This window comes from Erythranthe guttata, chromosome 6, assembly GCF_056151865.1.
Source record: "Erythranthe guttata isolate IM_541 chromosome 6, IM_541, whole genome shotgun sequence".
NCBI lineage: Eukaryota > Viridiplantae > Streptophyta > Magnoliopsida > Lamiales > Phrymaceae > Erythranthe > Erythranthe guttata.
The window spans coordinates 5,244,384-5,264,631 of NC_142538.1; the positions used below are offsets into that span (position 1 = coordinate 5,244,384).

General features: G+C 36.7%; 5 protein-coding genes and 1 long non-coding RNA gene across 9 annotated transcripts; 2 read left to right on the top strand and 4 right to left on the bottom strand.

Moving 5' to 3' along the window:
• Nucleotides 1-396: 396 nt before the first annotated feature.
• Nucleotides 397-1,468, bottom strand: LOC105977483 (uncharacterized). Its single transcript, XM_013002786.2, has one exon. It carries the CDS (start codon nt 1,315-1,317, stop codon nt 577-579), a length of 741 nt encoding a protein of 246 aa, XP_012858240.2. The 5' UTR covers nt 1,318-1,468; the 3' UTR covers nt 397-576.
• Nucleotides 1,469-2,092: 624 nt separating this feature from the next.
• Nucleotides 2,093-8,156, bottom strand: LOC105977751 (uncharacterized). 3 transcript variants are annotated; one of them, XM_013003118.2, is made up of 10 exons: nt 7,912-8,156; nt 6,571-6,768; nt 6,201-6,337; nt 5,968-6,012; nt 5,834-5,887; nt 5,099-5,203; nt 4,777-4,980; nt 4,398-4,483; nt 2,692-3,620; nt 2,093-2,581 (listed from the first exon to the last, which is right to left on the bottom strand). In XM_013003118.2, the coding sequence occupies exons 2-10, from the start codon at nt 6,749-6,751 to the stop codon at nt 2,478-2,480; spliced, it is 1,845 nt and encodes a 614-aa protein (XP_012858572.2). In that variant the 5' UTR covers nt 6,752-6,768; nt 7,912-8,156; the 3' UTR covers nt 2,093-2,477. The 3 variants fall into 3 exon arrangements, with proteins under 3 accessions (XP_012858572.2, XP_088675757.1, XP_088675756.1); XM_088819631.1 differs by having other exon boundaries at nt 6,571-6,762; nt 7,912-8,123; XM_088819630.1 differs by having other exon boundaries at nt 7,908-8,117.
• A 1,694-nt stretch (nt 8,157-9,850) lies between these two features.
• On the top strand, nt 9,851-12,141 carry LOC105977882 (gibberellin 20-oxidase-like protein). The gene is made up of 2 exons (XM_088819634.1): nt 9,851-11,198; nt 11,450-12,141. The coding sequence occupies exons 1-2, from the start codon at nt 10,858-10,860 to the stop codon at nt 12,057-12,059; spliced, it is 951 nt and encodes a 316-aa protein (XP_088675760.1). The 5' UTR covers nt 9,851-10,857; the 3' UTR covers nt 12,060-12,141.
• On the bottom strand, nt 12,115-14,831 carry LOC105977883 (Oxoglutarate/iron-dependent oxygenase). Of its 2 annotated transcripts, none has more exons than XM_013003273.2 (7): nt 14,491-14,831; nt 13,708-13,824; nt 13,522-13,579; nt 13,390-13,452; nt 13,077-13,134; nt 12,743-12,915; nt 12,115-12,650 (listed from the first exon to the last, which is right to left on the bottom strand). In XM_013003273.2, the coding sequence occupies exons 1-7, from the start codon at nt 14,559-14,561 to the stop codon at nt 12,294-12,296; spliced, it is 897 nt and encodes a 298-aa protein (XP_012858727.2). In that variant the 5' UTR covers nt 14,562-14,831; the 3' UTR covers nt 12,115-12,293. The 2 variants fall into 2 exon arrangements, with proteins under 2 accessions (XP_012858727.2, XP_012858726.2); XM_013003272.2 differs by having other exon boundaries at nt 13,708-13,827; nt 14,491-14,799.
• Nucleotides 14,832-15,562: 731 nt separating this feature from the next.
• LOC148769952 (uncharacterized) lies at nt 15,563-16,530 on the top strand. Its single transcript, XR_016031759.1, has 2 exons — nt 15,563-15,853; nt 15,960-16,530. It is a non-coding gene; the product is annotated as an uncharacterized LOC148769952 (long non-coding RNA).
• A 211-nt stretch (nt 16,531-16,741) lies between these two features.
• Nucleotides 16,742-19,607, bottom strand: LOC105977298 (uncharacterized). Its single transcript, XM_013002602.2, has 6 exons — nt 19,188-19,607; nt 18,127-18,853; nt 17,948-18,006; nt 17,732-17,860; nt 17,336-17,471; nt 16,742-17,250 (listed from the first exon to the last, which is right to left on the bottom strand). Exons 2-6 carry the CDS (start codon nt 18,829-18,831, stop codon nt 16,951-16,953), a joined length of 1,329 nt encoding a protein of 442 aa, XP_012858056.2. The 5' UTR covers nt 18,832-18,853; nt 19,188-19,607; the 3' UTR covers nt 16,742-16,950.
• Nucleotides 19,608-20,248: the final 641 nt, after the last annotated feature.

Below are 20,248 nucleotides of genomic sequence, written 5' to 3' on the forward strand. Positions count from 1 at the left end.
CATCATTTTGCCTCCAGTTAAGGCAATGCAGATAGGTTAGATGAATGTGCAGAAGTGTTGTAAAACAGTAAAAACTTCGATAAATTAAAAATTATAATATACTCCCTCCGTTTCTAATTATTTATCACTTTTGTCAATTTTTCTTGTTCTCCATATTTCTATCATTTTACAATTTCAAAATCGAACCCGCTACATTGGCTTTGATCGAATTGTAGGACATGCGTTACCAATTATCATAAAACCAATAAAAACCAATTGAATGTAGACGCATACTCTAACCTTATAGTGCATCCAAACACACGCCAACCCCATAGGGGATAGTTGAAGCTAACTTTGATGCATTGTTTCCTCATGAGAAAGATCACTACTTGGAATCTATCACATCACTAGTCATAATTTTCAACCGGCCGATCAGATCCGAGTTTCAAAACACCGGTAAATAATATATAATCACCAAAGAAAACACTAGAAAGCTACAAAATTTATTAAAGTTACTCTAAGATCAAAGGCTGACTCAAGACAACAAATTTACATTACAAAGACCTAAAAAAAACAAAAAAATAAACATATGCATTATTAATCCTTAAGTTTGGAATTGGAGTAATAAATCTTGAAAGCCTTGGGCATATAAAAGGGCAACAAAAACCCAAACAAATTAAAGCTCCAAAACGCCATGTTCGCAATAGCAAGGCCTCTCCCAACCATCAACCTCCTCGCACTCCTCCCAAACCCTACTTCCACCTTCGATATCTCACTCCTCAGCCACTCCAATATCGTCAGAACCCGCATCGAGTTGTAGAAAACCGGCACCAGTACCCGAACCGGCAAAGAGAACCGGCCCGATTGCGTCAGCCCCTCCAGGAACACCTGGCTTGCCAGGAGGAACACGTGCGGCACGGCGGCCTTGATCCCCTCTTTATCCCCTTCGAATATTCCTTGGAATATGTACGCTATGGGGAGGAACAACCCAATTACGGACCCAAAGAAGACGTAAACGGGTAGGATCCTGTTCTTGTCGCCGAAAACCACGGGTGGCGGGGGGTCGTCGGAGCGGGGGGAGGTTGGCGGGAATGCGACTCTTGAGATGAAGTAGATGTAGAAGACGGAGAAGACGACGAAGACGAAGTTCTCCGGGCTGATCATGCCGCTGGCGGAGAGCACCACGGCCACCGCGAGAGCGTTGAGCTGCCGGAATGTGAAGAAACTCCGGCGGGATGGGGATTTGGTCTTCACGGCGGCGCTGGAGAAGGCGTCCGGCTCGTGGGGCTCCTCTTTGGGGAGAGCTATGTCGCATGGTGGACCAACTCCGCCTGACATGTTGTTTTCTTGATTTTTTTTTTGTGTGTGTGTGTGTGTGTGTGAAAGTGAAATAAAGATTGGGAGTGAAAGTTTGGGTTGGAAGAAGGGATTAATGGGGGAGGAGGGTTTTCAGGGAGAGAAGTTTAAGGTGGTCGGAAGTTAAAAGGTACACGTGGCAGTTGCTGAGGAAGTGGTGGGTGTATGCGTGTCTCTTGTCAACGACGCCTTCTAATCTAATCGGTTTTTCTCAGATGAGATATATCATATATCAATATGTGTGTGATATCAAATATTTGCCGGGAATATATATATATATATATATATATATATATATATATATATATATATATATATATATATATATATATATATATTCAATTAACAAAAATTATATATAGATTAATAGATATATACATTCAAATTTAATTATATGTTGGTTCCATAATGCTTCCACAATATTTCAGAAATTGCAAAAATGGCACATAAGATGTCCGACAAGTGCCTTCGAGACACGAAACACACCCAACAACACGAATACATTAAGAAACTGAAGTTTCCGTGCTACATAGGTGATAGCTGATTATATTGCTAAACCAATATAAGTTTTCAACCATAAATCTAGATAAATAACAATTCACTAAACTCACATACATGTGGGTGTGCGTGTTTTTATTTTTAAATCAGAAGTGCAAAATCACTTCGACGTAGCATCTACCAAACCGGATCATGATAATAGAGGGAAGAAACCAAGTAATAACAGAGAAACATTTAGTTTTGACAGTACTAATTCTCGGTAACAATTTTTATCCCTGTTTCGATTCATATTTGTTCCTCAATAAGACCCAATTTAATTTATTACAAGGACATCTATTATATATATATAGCAGAAAATAACACCCCGACTTTCTCCGACTGCTGTAACTCTTACCTAGGCAAACAAGCCAAAAGGATACACCGGTACCGTAAAATCCGTACCACTCCTAAAAAATAAGTATCAATAACCTCAAATTTTCGGACAGAAGACCACTTGGTAAAACTGGAACCTCTTCTCGGAGAGCAATGGTGGTGGCTAAACCTACATAAAAATTAAAAATAAACTCTAAGCCCTTTTCCATATTTCCTAATCTTTTATCCTAGTTTGTTGTGAGCTAAAATACTCCGCACCGCCGGTTCTCTAATCATGCGGTAGAGGCCACTGCGTTGTCGTGCTGAACATTGGGAGTTTCGCAAACTGATGAATACACTAACTTCACATGATCCCCAGATATAGCTTCCTTCCACCCTACACAATTTCACACACAAAAAAAAAAAAATTAAAAAAATCCATAATTGCGATTGTGAATAATGTAATATAATAGTTGATAAGGCGAAAACGGAGTAAAATCGACGTACTCCGGATAAGAAATTCTTTTGCAGCGGCACTGTTGAACCGCAAATGTCCTTGCACGTCATTTCCGTAATGCTTCTTATTAGCACAACAAGCCTTGCAGGTGGATATAATTTGGTTACTAACCTTTTCCAAAAGTACAGCGTCCTCAGAATCTCCATCACCCCTTTTAGCTGGAGAGATACCCTTTGGTTCATCACCATGGCTAACAGAATCGGCTTTAACGAGCTTTTCCGAAGCATTCTGTTTAAGCATTTCAGCCTCTTTACTACTACAAGTATTTGGAGAATCATTCAAGTAACGCTTTTTCTGCTGAGCCGAACAACTTCTTACAACGATGGGAATAGAACCTATTACAACCTGGTAGTTAGTTTCTTCCATAAAAAACGGGGGTTTCAAACTCTTCTCATCACCCTCCGTTTTATGTTTCTCTGTCAAGACTTTGTTCCCAGTCAGGTCACTGGAGACGCCAACTATTTCTACACTATTAGGTTCTAAAATTTGAAGATTTCGGCATTCATGGAAGCCATTGTCGGCGACCCTTTGTGAATTTGAGACCTCCTGCCAGTTATTGGTGGTTAAATGTTGAGAGTCATTTTCAGACACGATCTGCGGTTCGATGTTATGAGTGTGTCCTTGGTTAATAAATTCGCTGGTGGAATCAATCTGTGCTTCTAGATCTTTCTCCGATTCTTCGATTTGCAACTGCATGGTTTCTAGGCCTGGATCAAGATTTGTGGGCATGTCTTCGGAATTTGAACAGGAATCGGACGGGGATGAAAGCCCATATGCTTCGGTGGAAACTGGCCCATCTGCTGCAGAAAGTGCAATGACAACATTTAAATCTCCTTTGCACCCGTGAATTTCTTCCTTCATTTTTTGTTCCTTGCGACGGAGCTTTTTCTGTTTTTTCCTCTCCAAAAGCTCCGCTTGCCTAATAAAATTTGAAAATGGGATAATCAGAAAACAGAATCTTTGATTCCTACCATTGTATCTCATGTCTCGCCATAATCTATCAGCAATTATAAAATAAAACCTGGTGTAAACTTTCATCCACAAGATTTTGAAGAATTCTACTTAATCACATAAGCATTTCTAACTGGCAATAAGTTTACTTTATCATTTTATAGCCTTCATTTTTTTTTATCACATGCATATATAAACTAATATCAGTCGAAGGTATGCTGCTTTGACGACGGCTTTACTATGTATTATCTGTCTCCTTATGCAAGAGAGGCCAAGGGCTCGCAAAGGTCCGACCTCTTTATGCAGATACATATGTTAACCGAGTGAAAGTCTCAACCACCAAGACTATAATTTACTATGCTTAAAGACAACTGTCTTCTCATGTAAATTTCTAAGTTATATATGTATTTCAAGAAAGAAAAAAAAATGGATACTCTAATATTTCTCTGGTCTAGAAATTTATGCAAGAACATCCTCATTCATACCCTGATACCAGATACTGACCGCTACTGTGGACCACTGAAGAAATAGAAAATAAATAATATAAATAAAACAACATTCAACCAAAGATATATAGGTCGGCAGACGGTAAGTACCTAACATTTTAAAGTGCTGTCTGAAATGATGGCAAGACCCAAAAGGAAAGAGTAGCATCATAATGAAGGTTGTTTCAAAATAATGAACTACCTTAAAAATGGCTTTTACACATTCATCTCCACATAATGTATCAACAGATGGAACCTACCTTTTCTGTGCAGCTTCTTCCTCCTCCACGAGCAACTTCTGACATCTCAAAGCCTCTGCATCTTGTTCAGCAAGCCATGCTTTCACCTGGTCATAAAGCGTAGAGGCTTCAATGAAGCATATAAAGATAAGTAACTCCACGATGACAACTGAGTCAACTTGAGAAAATAAGCCTGAAGTGAAAACCAAAATATCTGGGGTTGTGATAATAAAGGTCGAAAAATAGGAAAAACATTGTTCTAAACCAGAGAACTCAAACTCGACAAAAAATGCGTGCACTTGGGATCAACACTAGATACGTCATTTCAGTTCAAATAAGTAGGTACCAGGCATTAATAAGAATTGAAGTGGCAAGTAAAGAGGGATAACACTGGGATTACCAATTTCTGTTCAAAGAGGAAGCTAGTGCAAGCAACCAAGTTCTTCAATTCAAGGTTATTTTTGGCAGCTTCTCCAGCAAAAAGGTATTTCTGCACAGACTCGGCTGTGCCGGCACATAAGAATGTTCTCTCACTTGCATCATCAAGGATATTAAATAATTCCTCCGAGGATGGCAGTCTGGATGGGTTGCCTTGGATTATGTCCTGTAAACAATAGAAGATTCATGAAGAGCTAAATTGGAAAGGAGATAATGCTGAATATGAGGGATAAAATCAACATGATGCACCATGGCAGAATTATATATGTGAGATGCATCCTTACCAATAATGTAGAGCCAGCCTTCACGTAAAACTGTGGAAGAGCCCACACCCCAGGTTGGTGGAGAAAAGATGTTAGGGCCACTATTACTGATGTACCAGGAATTTCCTAAAGAGCATAGAATGCAAGGAAAGAGTATCTTAACCCATCCATATTACTCCATGTACAAGTTATTTAAGAAGGAACAGAGATGCCACGTTTTACTACTAGCTCAATCACAATAATATAACCATCACTAAGTTGCAACTCCAAATCCACAGAAATAAAGTTTGATGTCAGAAGAAAAGAGATCAAAATAAAATTCTTTAATGACCTACGCATGGACAACTTTCTACAAGAGATAGCGCCCGAGTTATGAGTAAAGAATCCGAATATGACCCTTCCAGAATATGTAAGAGAACAACCACTACTTACTTCGGAACTTTCTAAGAACCTGAAACTTTATGTAGAAAACTAAAATCAAACTCGAGCTTCATAGATATCAAGATAGTTATCATGAAGTTGGACGCCAAAATGAACTGCATACCTGTGGTTTGCAAGGCTAGTACCAATTTCTTGGAGTATTACATATTTTATTGTGTTCGTTGAACATGAAACCATATAAATTACTTGAACAGAGTATTAGGCTAATATCCTTACCAAATTGTCAGAGACACGCTCTTAAAAGAAGGGAAGCATGTTATGTTCAATAAGCAATTCTGATTATATCGATATAAAAGGGAGGATTCAGGTGACAACCTTTAGTGATACGTCGCCAAATGACACTACTTCCATTGCTTCCTCAAGTGACAGCTGCACACCACACCGTAATGATATCCATAAATATTGGGTAGAGAACAGAGAAATTTAATACGGAAAAGAAACTTCATTACCTTATCCCAAAATGCAGCCAATAAACCTCTATGTTTGTCAGATTCCTGCACAATGTTCCTAAAAACATTAGAAATACTGGAGAAAACTAACAATGTTGCTGCTAGGATTGCCTTGCAGATACTAGTAGTTGATAAAAATACATAATCGAGGAAAGTTCAAAGCACTCCATGATTCAGAAAGGGACTCATCAATTTTCAAGTGCCCCTATGAAGCAGTGGACAACTAGGACAACCTTATTAACGTTCAAAGAACGGCGGTGCACTCGAATGTGTCTCCTGTAGTTAATGGATGAACAAAATTCCCGAGAACACTTCTCGCACTTCTGCATCTGCACTTTTACAGGAGTCATCAAGGGCCAACCAGCGAGATCTACAAGATAAACAAAGGCAGTATTAACCTGTTAGTGGGAATAACCACGCTGCTGACAAACTGCACAAAAAAAAAATTGCCCCTAAAAAGGCAACAATTTTCTTTTCCGGCAGTGATCATTGAATCTCGGAAGGAAACCGAACTGTTGAAAGTAGATACGGACATAAAACTATACGTGATGTGATAATTAGTCATTATTCGTGTACATTCGACAACTTCAAATATTTACGCACCTGGCTGATCTAAGGCATGAAGCAACTGAAACCACTGCACGGGATTATCTCCTGTTCTTGAAAAGGGGAGAAGAGGATCCTTAACAATAGCTTGTCTAATGACAGTGTCAAGGGAATCATTTTCTTCTTCTGATTTAATTGCATTCAGAGTTCCACTTGTGTAGAGCTTTGGAACAGGCATCCAGGCTTCAACTAAAACTAGATACAGTGACAATGCATAAAAAGTCTAAATGTTAAAACAACGACCATATAGGATGAAAAATGAGAAAACGAAGAAAATAAAATAGAGATTATATGAAATCTGCATTCGATTAACTGAATAACTTAAAAACAGAGACAAGTACATGCGCATTCGATTGAATTGAAACTTGAAAGCAACTACTTGAAATGAATGAACACCAAAAAGGAAACAAAACTTTGGAATTACTAAATTTAGAAATTTAGATAAGCGCTGAATAACTATACTTCGTATTCAGAAAATGCATCATCATCGTGCTAACATATGCATGTATAACCTATCTAATTCTTAACAATCTGAAAAGTAATAGAGTGCCAATGGTCAATCTCCATTATAAGGCAATTTAATTTCACAATCAAGATTGCACGTTACTTAACCATCATTAGTTTCCTAATTATCGAAGAATAGTTAAGTTTCGGCCAAATAGCTGACCGATCACACATAGAAACAGTGAAATTATCCTAATCTCAACTTACAGACTGACTTCAACAGAAAACAATCAGCTGATACGTATGCCGTGATTCCAAATAATTGGTATATTGATAAAGCATAAGCAATAAAACCAAATGTAAAAATTCTGCCACTGCAACAAAATAGATATTAATATAGACATACAGTGAGATAAAAAGGTAGGAATAAAACAACAGAAAAAACTCTCGTATCAAAACAAAAGAAATATTGCTACAAATACACACCTAAATACTGCGGAGTTTTCGATGCATCACACCGAACTCTTAATTTTGCATTAAAATTAGCCAACAATACATTCATTGCATACATGCAGTGAATCTAATTAAATAAATGACTCAAGCTAACAAACAATCAGCCAATATAACTCATGAAATAAGTGAATCAGCACAACATTTCTTTCTCTAATTCAAATTATTGCCATTTTTTAATGGAAAAAAAAGGCCTAATAAATAAGAATCAATCACATAAATACAAATCACCAGTCATAAATTCATCACTGAAGTGACTAAACAAAATTCGTAAAAAAAAAAAAATAATAATAATAAATAAAAACTAGTGTCGGGGGTTTGAGGTCACGTGATCTGTGATCTCCACGTGACCTAAAGTTCAGAAGAGTGAAGAGGCTCACATACCAGTGGTGGGAGAGATCGGCGGCGATCGGCGGCGATAAAGACGGTGCCCTAAGCAATTGAAAAAACAGATTAAAAAAATGTATTTTTGTTGTATGTAAAGTTATGAAGAAACAAAAATGGTATGTAGAGAGAGAAAGAAAAGTCGGCGAAATGTTTTAGAAAGACAAAGGGCGTGCTGGGAATCGCTAAAGACGATAGTGAGTCTGAGTGATGAAAATGAGATGGGCAGTATATTATTATATATAAAAAAAAAAAATCAAAAAAAAAAAATTAATAATAATAATAATAAATAAATAAATATTTATTCCGTTTCAGGGGTATAAAGTGAAATGCTTTACGATATTCCTTTTCTACCCCAACTATTATTCCATTTTCAATAATTATTATATTTTATGCATATACATATGTACATTTTTTTTTTCTTATTCAAATTAGTAACAAGAATTTGGTGTGAATAAATAAATTCAAACATGGGAATTTCGATTTATTTATATATAAAAAGGTATATATTACAAAAAAGAAACTAGGAGAATTTTAAGATCATATGGACTATGAAAGTATTTTAACTTTAGAATATCCGAATCGAATTTAAAAACCGTCGAATATTGATTCGATAAATTATTGATGCTGGTATCCGAATTTTGAATTAATAAAAGCTTTACTTATTGCATCATCCATTTCTTCTAGATTGTTCTTCTTTTCTTCTTCACCTTGCACCCCCTCCAAAATCAAAAGGAAAATATTATATTGTTTGAGGCTTTACTTTGCAAATACTAAATTTTGTTGGTATGGTGAAAAAAAAAAAAGTTTAAGGTGAAAAGTTTTTTTTTTCCTAAAAATAATTATTCCAATCAAAAAGTTAAAAACTCTAATTTTTTTGCTTCACATTCGCCGGTGTAGTATAAACCGCTTATTCCAATCGCCGGTGTAGTACAAATCAATTGTAATTACTAATTAGTAAGATTTTGGGTAAATTATAATCGTCCCCTGAAGTAAGGTCTATTAATGAAAAAACTCCTTATTTTTTCATAATTACATCCACTCCTTGTAATTAATAATTTTTTTACATTAATACCCTTTTATTGATGGTGGATGTAAGAAATCGTAAACTGAAGGGGCTTGGATGTAATTTCTAAAACATAAGAGGTTATTTTGTAATTGAACTTTACCTCATGGGGGTTGGTTGTAATTTACCGTAAGATTTTCTTAGTAGACACGTGCGATTTAAATCTCTTGCTTCACATTCGCCGGCGCAGTATAAACCGGCGGCTTCATCTTCATATGAATTTTCGCGCTTAATTCGACCATAAATTCTCACGAAAATGGAAGCAAAGTGGGAAAGCAACGAAGCAGGAAGCAGCAATTCGAGAAAGACGATGACGTCACCTTGTGACGTCGATGCCCTAAGGAAGTGTTTGGCTGAAAACAATGGAGATGGGCGAAAATGCCAATCGCATATCGAAGCTTTCAAAAACTCGTGCTCCATTAACAAGTCCTCCGATTCACCTCCGAAGATCCAATCTTGATTATGTGGTTTTGCAGGCAAATTGTTTGATTACTTTCAGTAATTCACTTGATTTGAAATCAGTTGTTCATTTTGGATAATAATTAATAATTGCGATTGGAAATTCATATTTCATAATTTGAAGTGATTTCAAATATTTAGCCCTAGAAATAGAGCAGTTTGATTGAGCTGTAAAATTAGCATTTTTTTTTTTTTGAGTATAATATGAAATCTATTGTGTTTATTACTTCCCTCGTCGCCTTTATATTTTTTTCCGAGTATAATACGAACCTTTTCGTTGTCCTTGGCTCGACCGAGAATTCGATCAAGTCGAGTTCTAAAGGTTCACTCGATAGCTAATCCGATTAAGATAAGGTGTTTTTCGGTTTTAGTATCAGTAACTTTTCTTGGATCCTAAATTCCTAATTGAAGCAGGAAAACGGCGTATGGATGAAATGCATCTGCAATACAGTCCAGGTAGCTCGTTGTTAAGTACCTTGCACCTGTTTATCATGCTTACTTTTAACTCATTGTAGCATCACAATTTAATTTACCCTTCGGGAATGAATCAACCGATGGAAGAAGTACTGAATAATCGAAATTTGATATTTAAGTACTTGGGAGTGGTGGAGATCCACCAAAGAACGGATAAGAAACAATGTAATGATAACTTAGCAGAAAAGAGAAGACAATGCCAATGATTTTCAAGGCATCGATTAGATGCTCCGGGTTCGATCCCACGACGAGAGATAAATTAATTAGTTTTTGTGTCCAAAGGAAACAATAATGAAACCCTTCTGTTTGATTATTATTATTACAAGAATAGCTGGAGCAAAGAAAGGTGTTCCTTGTCTTAACTTGACTCTCTGTCATTGCCCCCACAGAATGAAAGCTGTTTTACTAAGCTACGAGACTAATTATTTACATTACATAACATCGCCCATTGGCATTTAAAAAATCGGGGGTCAAAGCTTGAATCTGAAGACTCGAAGCTCGAGGGCCTATGAATTAAGAGGTTTGACGAAGCATTAAACTGCCAGCAAAGCTTCCGTCTTTCGTGCTTGTTGTCCCCTCCCACCTTGTCTTTATTACTAATTTCCGTCGGCGTTGACCTCAGCCTGATATATATACTATGTTTTAAAAGCCAAATTGCGTAGTCAAACCATTAGATTATTGATTCATGTCTCTTGTATTGACTGAATTTGCATGTAAATCATGCCTTGTGCGTTTAACGGAAGATTCTTTTTTTACTAGAAGCTCGTTTCTTGGAATATTGATCGGCAAGCAACGTTGATGACTTGTCTGAAAGTTATTTATTTAATTTATGTTGTCCCAGTGGTTAATATTAAATGGTGATAGTTGTTGATCTAGCCTTCTATTTAAAGGTTACAGCTACAACCAAATGAGCAGAGGACTAACTTAGCTTCTCACGTTTCTACATTATGTCGGTAGAACTTCCCGTTTTTGACATTTCGCAGCCCTTCGACTTGTCTTCTCTCTCCTCTCTTTCTGTAGCCTGCAGAGAATGGGGCTTTTTTCACATAACCAATCACGCAGTTTCCAAAGAGTTAATCGAGAAACTGCGTTCTCTCTCTACCCAGATTTTTGACCTACCTTCGGAAGTGAAGGACAAAGCCGGCCCTTTATCTTCCGTCAAAACGTACACCCCGCATTTCATCGCCTCTCCTTTCTACGAGAGTCTACGGGTTTCCGGGCCCCACTTCTCTGATTCTGCAGAGAGTTCTTCCCAGGCCTTCTTGAATCAGTCAAACCGTGAATTCAGGTAATTTTTTTCGTTTTTCAGTTGTCATAATGTATTTGGGTATGGTTAATAATTTTGTCCCGACTTTATGAACTCGAAACTGATAAAATTTGTACTGAACCGACACTTGAAACATCTGAATAGTGTTCTGCTCATACACTAGTTAAACTCCAACTATTACCGTGCACTGAATTTTTATTTTTTTATTTTTATTTTTTTCTATCCCGTCTCGTGTTTATTTGTATTTTGTATCTTCGTGTTTCATTTTTCAGTGAGATATTAGAGGAGTACGGAAGAAAAATGACAGACTTATCGAAGATAATCGTCGAAATGGTAATCAAGTCCATGGGGATTGATTTTGAGACGAAGTACCTATCAGAATTCAAGAATTCTCATGGCTATTTGAGAATAAACAACTACTCCTCACCAGAGTGCAACGACGACGAAGAAGAAGAAACCGAAGGACTAGGAATGCACACAGATATGAGCTGCATAACCATAGTCTATCAAGATGAAATCGGTGGGCTCCAAGTGAGGTCTAAAGAAGGGCAGTGGATGGATATAAATCCACACGAAAACACGCTCGTCGTCAACATCGGTGACTTAATGCAGGCGTGGAGTAACGGAATTTTCCGGTCATCGGAGCACAGAGTGGTCCTTAGGAAAAACACGAACCGATTCTCCGTTGCTTTTTTCTGGTGCTTTGAAAACGAAAAGGTTATATTTGCTCCCGAGGAAGTCGTGGGAGAGGGGAATTTGAGGCTGTATAAGCCCTTTGTTTGTGCAGATTATGTCAAGTTTAGAGAGAATAGTGAGAGAGGGAAGTTTGAGAAAGTTGGCTTTACTGTTAAGCATTTTGCAGGGACTGAAATGCAATTGTAATTTTTTTTTTTTCTATTTTTTAAACTTTATTATTTGACCCTCATTGTAAACCTTGTGGTATAAAATTTATTTTCTTGATAAATTCTTGAGGTTATATAACAATATAAATACAAGAGCTCTACAAGATATAAGTTGATTGTATTCTTCCAACCAAAAAGAAAAAAAAAGAGAGAAAAAAAAAGATAGAAAAAAAAAGGAGATTAATACGCGTCTGTCACCTTAGAGCTATAAGTATTAGCAAGCATTGCAACTCTTCCTACACGTGCCGTAGTAGTCGGGAGAGCCAATCATAAAAACGGAATTTCGTTGACACTCGCCGATGGCAGCCCATCGGGAACAGCTCTCATCTTCATCCGTGCAATCACCACCGTCGGATCGTGATTGCCCCTCCTTTTCGACGCCAATAGTAATTTCTTTGAGATAAAAGAATTTGGTGGCAAACCATATATCTCCCTGCAGGACAGGGCATCTAGCGTGTACGCTACTTGTATCTGGAGTTGCGTTAAGGTGTAGATTGAAGAACACGGCAGCATTTCCTTTACTAGGTTTCAAGATATTGCTGCTCTTTGTACAATCAGACCACATAGTTTTCTGCCAATACGTTTGCACATTATGTTGTCACGTTTCAAGTAAGACCAAATCACAGTATGAAGATTTAGTTTATCTCTCTCTCTATCTCTTACCTTCGATTGGGGGAAAATTATTTGGCCACCTTGGCTGACATTTGAGAGATACAATATCACGGTTGCCAATAAAGGTTGACCAACTTCCTCTGCAGATTCATTGTGAAAATAATTGTAGTTCTGTTTCGGGTTTTCGGGCCCAAAGTGCAGAACCTGCAAAGATTTGCTGTTCTCTGCCAATTAAAAAAAAAACATCATTATACGACGTCTAAAAGGCGGAGACGTAAATTACTACTAGAGAAGCAAAGAGTTGTATGGATATTAGTGTTTATATATATATATATATATATATATATATATATATATATATATATATATATATATATATATATACCTTTGGGAAGAAAAGTCCATGCGGAGATTCTTTCCTCAATCCTTGTAGCGATTTCATCCTGTTGTAGAGCATGCATATAATCATTTGGAATAACAAGAACAAAGCTCGATATTAGGAAAATTTTGAGACCAAATAGGTAAAAACGAGAGGAATCAAATGAATCCAATAAACTTTATGCAACCAACACAAGAATAGTTGCCACGAGTATCATTTCGCTCCATCAGTTGTTACATGTATAATTCAGGTGATAAACAATGTTTTGTCAAATATTCCACATCAGCACCCACAGAAGTACCAAAAAATTAACAAGTACCTTGTTCGCGTCAATCTTTGTGGAATCATCGACCCCCACAGTATAACTTCTCTCCCCATTGACCTAAACCGAAAACATAGTTTCATACAAGTCAAAGGACAAGTGCATGGTAATTATATATATAAGTTGTACCCGAGAAATCAGATAATCACACTCCTCCTCAGATAGAAAGTCTCGATACAAGAACACCCTGTGCCCACAAGATAATGTCATTATGACCATTGTAATCTCAGCATAATGTAACGGCAAAAGTATATATATTGTGTGTGTATATATATATACATATAAACAAGTTATAGGTTGTTTAGATTACCTGACCTTGGTTGCCACGAGATTTGAGTGACTCGTGATGGATCAATACTTTTAGACTGCACTTGATTACCCAATCGAATAATTTGGTCTTGGTTCGTCTCTTTTGTTCTCAATTCCTTTCGACTACTGAAAATAACAGAACTGCATTTAAAAATCACTACCTTGAAAAGCTTACTTTATAGTTCGTTCTAAGTAGCAGCTTAAGCCGAGTATATAATATCCATACATCACCCATCCAAATCATCCATTTTGCAACAATGCTATATCTAATTATCTACTATTTCATCTCGCAATAACGGAAACAATTCAAACCGACAAACCGACTGCGAATACAAATTCACCACAAATACGTAGTATATATATATATATATATATATATATATATATATATATATATATATATATATATATATATATATATATATATATATATATATATATATGCACGATTTATCTCGATCACTGGTTGAGCAATACTAGTAGGACCAGCCAAATCAGATAAACACTCAAAAAGCAATCGAATTTGGTACTGTTATGAATCCCTAATAAAATAGCATTCTTTAAAATAAATATAATCATAAATCATGAAATGCATCATCAAATATTTCTTAGTTACAAATATATGGTACTAAATTATATGAAAAGGTGGGCGGTACGAGCAATTTAAGAGTTGAATAAATGAAGAGCTTGAGAAAAAAGAAACTTGAGATAACGCTTGGATCTATGATGATTTAATGGCGAGTAAAAGATAAAATGAAGTGAAAAACGATGATTTTAGGGTTTCCTTACTTCTGAGCGAAAGAAATACCAAAAGTAATTGCCAGCAAAAGCATGCCGAGAATTGTGAGATGCGTCGCCATTGATTGATGATGCGAAGCAAAGCTGTGGCTGAATTGTGGACTGGAATTGAATTTCTGATTTTAATTAGTCGATTTCTGTAATTTCGAATTCATTTCTTTTATTCATTTTTTTTAAATTTAATCAAAGTTTTTTTTTTTTATCAAAATTGGAATCATATGTAATGTTCTGATTTTCGATCAGATTTAAATTCCAAAAATACTTTTGGAATTTTCAAATAATTTATTTTTTTCGAGAATTGCATTTGTAAAATCAATATTATTATTTATTTCATATTACAGGTGGGAGGGACGAATAACTTTTTCATGCCTGAATTTATTCGATTTTATTTTTTTTTCTTTTTTTGGAACAAGTTATTCATTCCGATTATTTGTAAGTATTTATATCAAAAACTGGAATTAATATTCGCTTCAAAAGGAAATCGAAATATTATTTATGGTCTAATTCGTTTGATTTTCATCCCTGAACTAAAATGAGGTTAATTTGTACTCAGCTAAATCCTGCAATATTAAAATTTTGTAACTTGACTCGAAATTTGTTCATTGAGATGCTACACTCGGTGATTTTTAATCATTGAGGTTGTGAAATAATTTTCTATTAAGCACACATACACATGAATGTGTGTGATTATGTGCATACCAACGATTAATAATCAATATATTTCACTCGGTGTAGCATTAAATATAGAGTTAACTGCAAACAATCCCCTAAACTTTGGACGTTTTTGCGCTTTACCCCCTGAACGGAAAAAAGTTGCACGAGCATACCTGAACTTACTTATTTTTAGCACCGATTAAGAAATAGTCCATTTTTGGCTAATTTTGACCGGAATCAAAATCACGTGCGTTGCACGTGAATATAGCTGGGGTAAATTAGTATTTTCCCCTGTTCCCCTTTTCTATCTCCCGTTTATTCTAGAAAAAAGAAAAAAAAAAAGAAAAAAGAAAAAAGAAAAAAAGTGGCCACCCACCATCATCTTCTTCCTCTCTCCTCTTGCTGCCAAACAGAGGACGGGAGATTTTTACACCACCACCACATCTGCTCCGCCACCGCACGACCCACCTTGAAAAAAAAAACGCTACCCCAGACGTAAACAACTCTGACCTGCTTCGTAAATTAAATTTCACACTCAATTTCATGAATTTCTTCAGATTACAATGGAAAATACATTCATTCATATTACTAATTAATCCCACAAAAAAATTCTCCACATAAATAGTAACAACAGTAGATGATTAAATCAAAAGCTTCCTCCAAAATCTTATCAAGCCCTTCAAATCCTACTCAATAACAGGTCAGTTTTCTTCTCTTTTTTTTTTCGTTTTTTTTTCTCTGGGCACAAGCAAATCTGTATAATTTTCTGCAATATCTGACGGATTTTGATATTTGTGGTCTCAAAGAGGAAAACGAAGTGGATTTACAGTCAATTGCAGATTTGGAGCAAGCAACCTTAGTGGCGAAGCAAATCCCAACCACCGCGGACCCATCCAGCTCCACCAAATTCACACCGCCCTCCGTTCCGACTACCACCGTCTCTTTCTATTCCTCACCGGTGGACAACCTCCGCTGCCGCCGCCTTCCCAATCGCACGGCCTGAAAACTCAGTTTTGTCAGCCGTGGGCGGCGGCGGCGAGTTTGGTGAGAACGGTGAGGGCGAGCCCATACAGATGGGCGACGGAGAAGAGGATCAAAAATAGCTAATATTTGTTATAAATACTTCATCAATTCTTCTCAGAACATGTTTTTCAGGCGAGTGGATTGAATTTTGAAATTCCCACTCTTCGTCGGCAAAAGAGGAAGAGAGGAATTAAAAGACCGGTTGTGGTCACTTTTTTGTTTTTTCTTTTTTTTTTTTCTTTTTTTGTTTTTCTAAAAATATTGTGAATTGACAAAATTGCCCTGTGTTTTCACGTGCGAGTTGCACGTGTGCAATTCAGGCATAAATTTTGCTATAAATGGACTTTTTATTCATCGGTGCAACAATTTGGCAAGTTTAGGTATGCTCGTGCAACTTTTTTCCGTTCAGGTGGTAAAGCGCAAAAACGTTCAAAGTTTAGGGGATTTTTTGCAGTTAACCCTTAAATATAAATTGAAGGGTGTATTCTGCTGTTATTTTAATTTAAGGGTTCATTGTGCCAATGAAGTGTGATTTGAGGGTGCAAAATGCCAATTACCCATGAAGTTCAATAACAAGGATCAAAACTTCATCCATGAATCATTATATCATCTCAAACTTAAAAGCAAACTTTCTTTAATGGTAACTTTTACAATCAACATTCTATTCATGTATAAATCATAATGAACTCCTCAACAAATACAATTAACACAGATCACACAATCAATTGAACCCCCCCCCCCCCCCCCCCCCAAAAAAAAAAACGAGACGTGCATTCAATCAGAAACAAGAGGTTTCTTGAGCACCATATGACCAGAATCGCCCTTCTCAAAAAGACGATCGATAAGTACACCCCAACTTTCTTTACCCTTGCCTTTACCTGATGAGTCACCCTCGTTATCCTTTTCATCGAAGGTTCCGTATTGAGGAGGCGGAAATGCGTGTGGAACCGCTAAAGTAACTGCCCTTCGCAGAGCAGCAGTGTGCTCTTCTTCGTGCTCCTTAACTAACGTCTTCTGCCTCTCCATCTTCTGCTTTGCAGGAATTTTCAGCTCGTTGTCTTTCTCTTGCATCAACTGCATAATTAATTTTCAGACAAGAATAGGTATTAATTATTACGTTGCCGATGTACAAGGGTAAAATATTATCGAAAAAACTTACTTCCAAAGCCTTTTGAGCTTCTTTCTCTATCCAAAGAATGGCGTGATCTGAAGTCGCGTTACAAGACAGAACTATGTGCTCGAATCTTCCGTCCACCGGAACTGCTGTCCTCACTTCCGGAGGAAACCTTCCGCATCTATACATTCACAAACGGGGACTTCAATTTTCCGTTCATCAAACACACAAACTACTTACTGATATCGAGATTCATTTCATCGAGGCCCTTCCATTTCTTAATGCAATAAAAAAATCTTTTTGGCCGAAGAATTTTTTTTTATCAAGATTCATAATGTCTGCCCTTTAAAAGAAACTATAAATCTATTACATATTTAACTTTGTTTAAAAGACGATTTTTCGAGCATTCTCGAAAGGGGGGTGAAAATTATATTTATCCACCTGAATGGTTTTCTCTCGACAATGTGATAAAGGCGACCGGGTGCATACAGCCTTCTTGAATCTTTAAGCATCCTCTCCTCTGATATGCATGTATCTCTCATGCACCTTAAGCATAATAGGCATGGCAAACTGTACAAGAAGTTAAAAATCAACACTATCTATTGTTATTAATATTTTTCTTTAATCGGAGATTTAAAAACGTGCCGAGTTCTTTACCAGAATAGTGATTTGAAGATGTCCTCCAAAGGAGTAGCTGTTCGAGGCAAGAAATCATCCTGCCACACGGTAAATAAGTTCCTTCTTTTAATCCGATAGTAACTATCGTATCACACAGCAATAATAACAATTAACAACATAGATACGCCATTGATCAATGTAAGAACACGGTAACATGCCTGAAGAACAACGGAATTTATGACGTCAGCGTACCGCACGGCCAAATTAAGCGACATACACCTAGCGGGCGCAATAGCGTAGCACCTGATCCTCCTCCTCTCGATATTCCCCAACCTATCTCGATTCCGCACCACCACAATAGTCATCAGCGCCGCCACACCCGATCCAAGTGAATGCCCCGTAAAAGTCAAAGTATAGCTCGGATACTTCTCCACCATTTCCTTCAAAGAATCGCACTCCGCATCCAAAATACACTCGGCGGCTCTCAAAAGCCCGTTATGAACGTACCCTCCATCGAATTTCATCTTCCCCAACTTATTATCCAATAAAACTGCATAATCGCTCTCCTTAGCCAAATTAAGGCCTCGTATAGCAAGAACTATATCGGAGTGAGTGTGGTCGAGGTACAGTAAGTACGGCGGCACTTTGCCACGTGTGTCTTTGTAGTTTTTTTTCGTGATCAAGCATTTTGGATCCATGTTATAGGATTGAGGAGGCTGTAGAGTTGGTTGTGTGAGGTCTTTTTCGTATACGGCTAGTATGTAGCGGCAGAGGCGGGGGATTGGCTCGAATTCTTCGGGGGTGGCGTGGGCCCACGACTCGCTGTCGCGGCTTGCGTTGTGGAGGCATCTCTTGCAAGCCCATCGAGTGCATGCTAGGCAGTATACGCATTCGAGAATGGGGAGACCGCAGATAATTGACATCGGCTCCCTCTTAATATTTGATCTAAATCATCAATAACAGCAAAAAAAAAAGGAATTATAATATTATATATATAGAGTTTCAACTGATAATTAATTAGCAATGAATTTGGTGAAACTGCAAATATGAAATGGAAACTAGAGAAATTTAATTCAGATTCACCAGTCCCAATAACAGAAATATGAATCAAATAAAACGATCCTTCAAAATTACCAAGGAAAATAATTTCTAGAAATAAAAAAAAATTACTTGTGAATTCAATCAAATAAACAGGAAATACTAAATCAAACAGATGACGGAATGTAGAATGCGAAACAATCCATCGAAATAGCGATGAACAATCAATAGGAGAGATTACCGGAAAAAAGGAACTGGAGCATCAAATTAGGAAAATTGATCGGAGAAAATTAAATGAGGATCTTTAATCATCATCAAAAAGGGCGTGAAAACATCCAGGAATCTGGGAGCTTCGTGAGTATACACTACAGTTTGTTTCGTGGTGGCGTAAAGAGATCGATCGATCGATGGGTAAAGGGAGAGAGAGATGAAAAACGAGATCTATTTGCATAGACTATGAATAAAAATGTGATTAAAACAATTGTTGAAGTTGTGTAGTGAAGAAGATTAGCAACTGAAAGAGACGATGAGTGAGAAAATGGAAGAGAGAGAGAGAGAAAAAGTGGGGTGACTCGGCCGAGTCAGTCCAAAATGAAGAACTTCACGGCAGGCCACAGGCTGCAAGTCAACTAACCGCTCCTCTGTATTATTATATACAACTACTTACTGTTTTGAACAAACTGAAAAAAGAAAGTAAGAAAAATAATAATTTTGGTGACGTTGGTCTATCATATGAGATGCTGCTATTTTTCTATATATATATAAAAAAAAAATGCTGCTACACCTAATAAAATAATCGAATGATTTTACACTGTAAATCTATACAAATAATCATCGATGAAACACGGATACATATGAGTGTTTGTAATTCTGCGTGTAAATCAATGGTGCAGGATTACTCCATATATTTCATCCGGTGTAACAGGTTAACAACTACAAAACCATGTTAAAATTGGAGATATTTTAGTTACCAATGTTATTTATTTATTTTTTTTCTTAGTTCCTTTTTTTCTTTCTTCATCTGATTTTTAGATTATTGTTGTAGGTATGATTTTGTTGAAAAATATTAGGTATGATTAATTAAAAAACTAGATTTTGTTCAATATTTGGTAAAACCTGAATCGACCAAAAAATATTATTTTATCGTAACATGTCTCACCATTTTAGAAGATTATTTGTTGGAACGTCCGTGATTAAATAATATAATTGGATTTTCACTAAATTATTTAATCTTATTTTAGATAATCTTATCTTACTGAACCACATCTAAATTTACATAATAGAACATGATTGCATCTCATT

Excerpts from the sequence above, each read along its gene's own strand:
- LOC105977751 (XM_013003118.2), bottom strand. The coding sequence starts at position 6,751 with ATGCCTGTTCCAAAGCTCTACACAAGTGGAACTCTGAATGCAATTAAA. Across the intron at positions 6,013-6,200 it reads GTTCTTTGAACGTTAATAAG|GAATCTGACAAACATAGAGG; the intron begins GTTGTCCTAGTT and ends AACATTGTGCAG. Across the intron at positions 4,981-5,098 it reads AGGCTGGCTCTACATTATTG|GACATAATCCAAGGCAACCC; the intron begins GTAAGGATGCAT and ends TATTGTTTACAG.
- LOC105977298 (XM_013002602.2), bottom strand. The coding sequence starts at position 18,831 with ATGTCAATTATCTGCGGTCTCCCCATTCTCGAATGCGTATACTGCCTA. Across the intron at positions 18,007-18,126 it reads TAAATTCCGTTGTTCTTCAG|GATGATTTCTTGCCTCGAAC; the intron begins GCATGTTACCGT and ends ACCGTGTGGCAG. Across the intron at positions 17,861-17,947 it reads ATCTTCAAATCACTATTCTG|TTTGCCATGCCTATTATGCT; the intron begins GTAAAGAACTCG and ends CTTCTTGTACAG.
- LOC105977483 (XM_013002786.2), bottom strand. The coding sequence starts at position 1,317 with ATGTCAGGCGGAGTTGGTCCACCATGCGACATAGCTCTCCCCAAAGAG.
- LOC105977883 (XM_013003272.2), bottom strand. The coding sequence starts at position 14,561 with ATGGCGACGCATCTCACAATTCTCGGCATGCTTTTGCTGGCAATTACT. Across the intron at positions 13,580-13,707 it reads CAAATCTCGTGGCAACCAAG|GGTGTTCTTGTATCGAGACT; the intron begins GTCAGGTAATCT and ends TTGTGGGCACAG. Across the intron at positions 13,453-13,521 it reads GTGATTATCTGATTTCTCGG|GTCAATGGGGAGAGAAGTTA; the intron begins GTACAACTTATA and ends TTTTCGGTTTAG.
- LOC105977882 (XM_088819634.1), top strand. The coding sequence starts at position 10,858 with ATGTCGGTAGAACTTCCCGTTTTTGACATTTCGCAGCCCTTCGACTTG. Across the intron at positions 11,199-11,449 it reads CAGTCAAACCGTGAATTCAG|TGAGATATTAGAGGAGTACG; the intron begins GTAATTTTTTTC and ends TTCATTTTTCAG.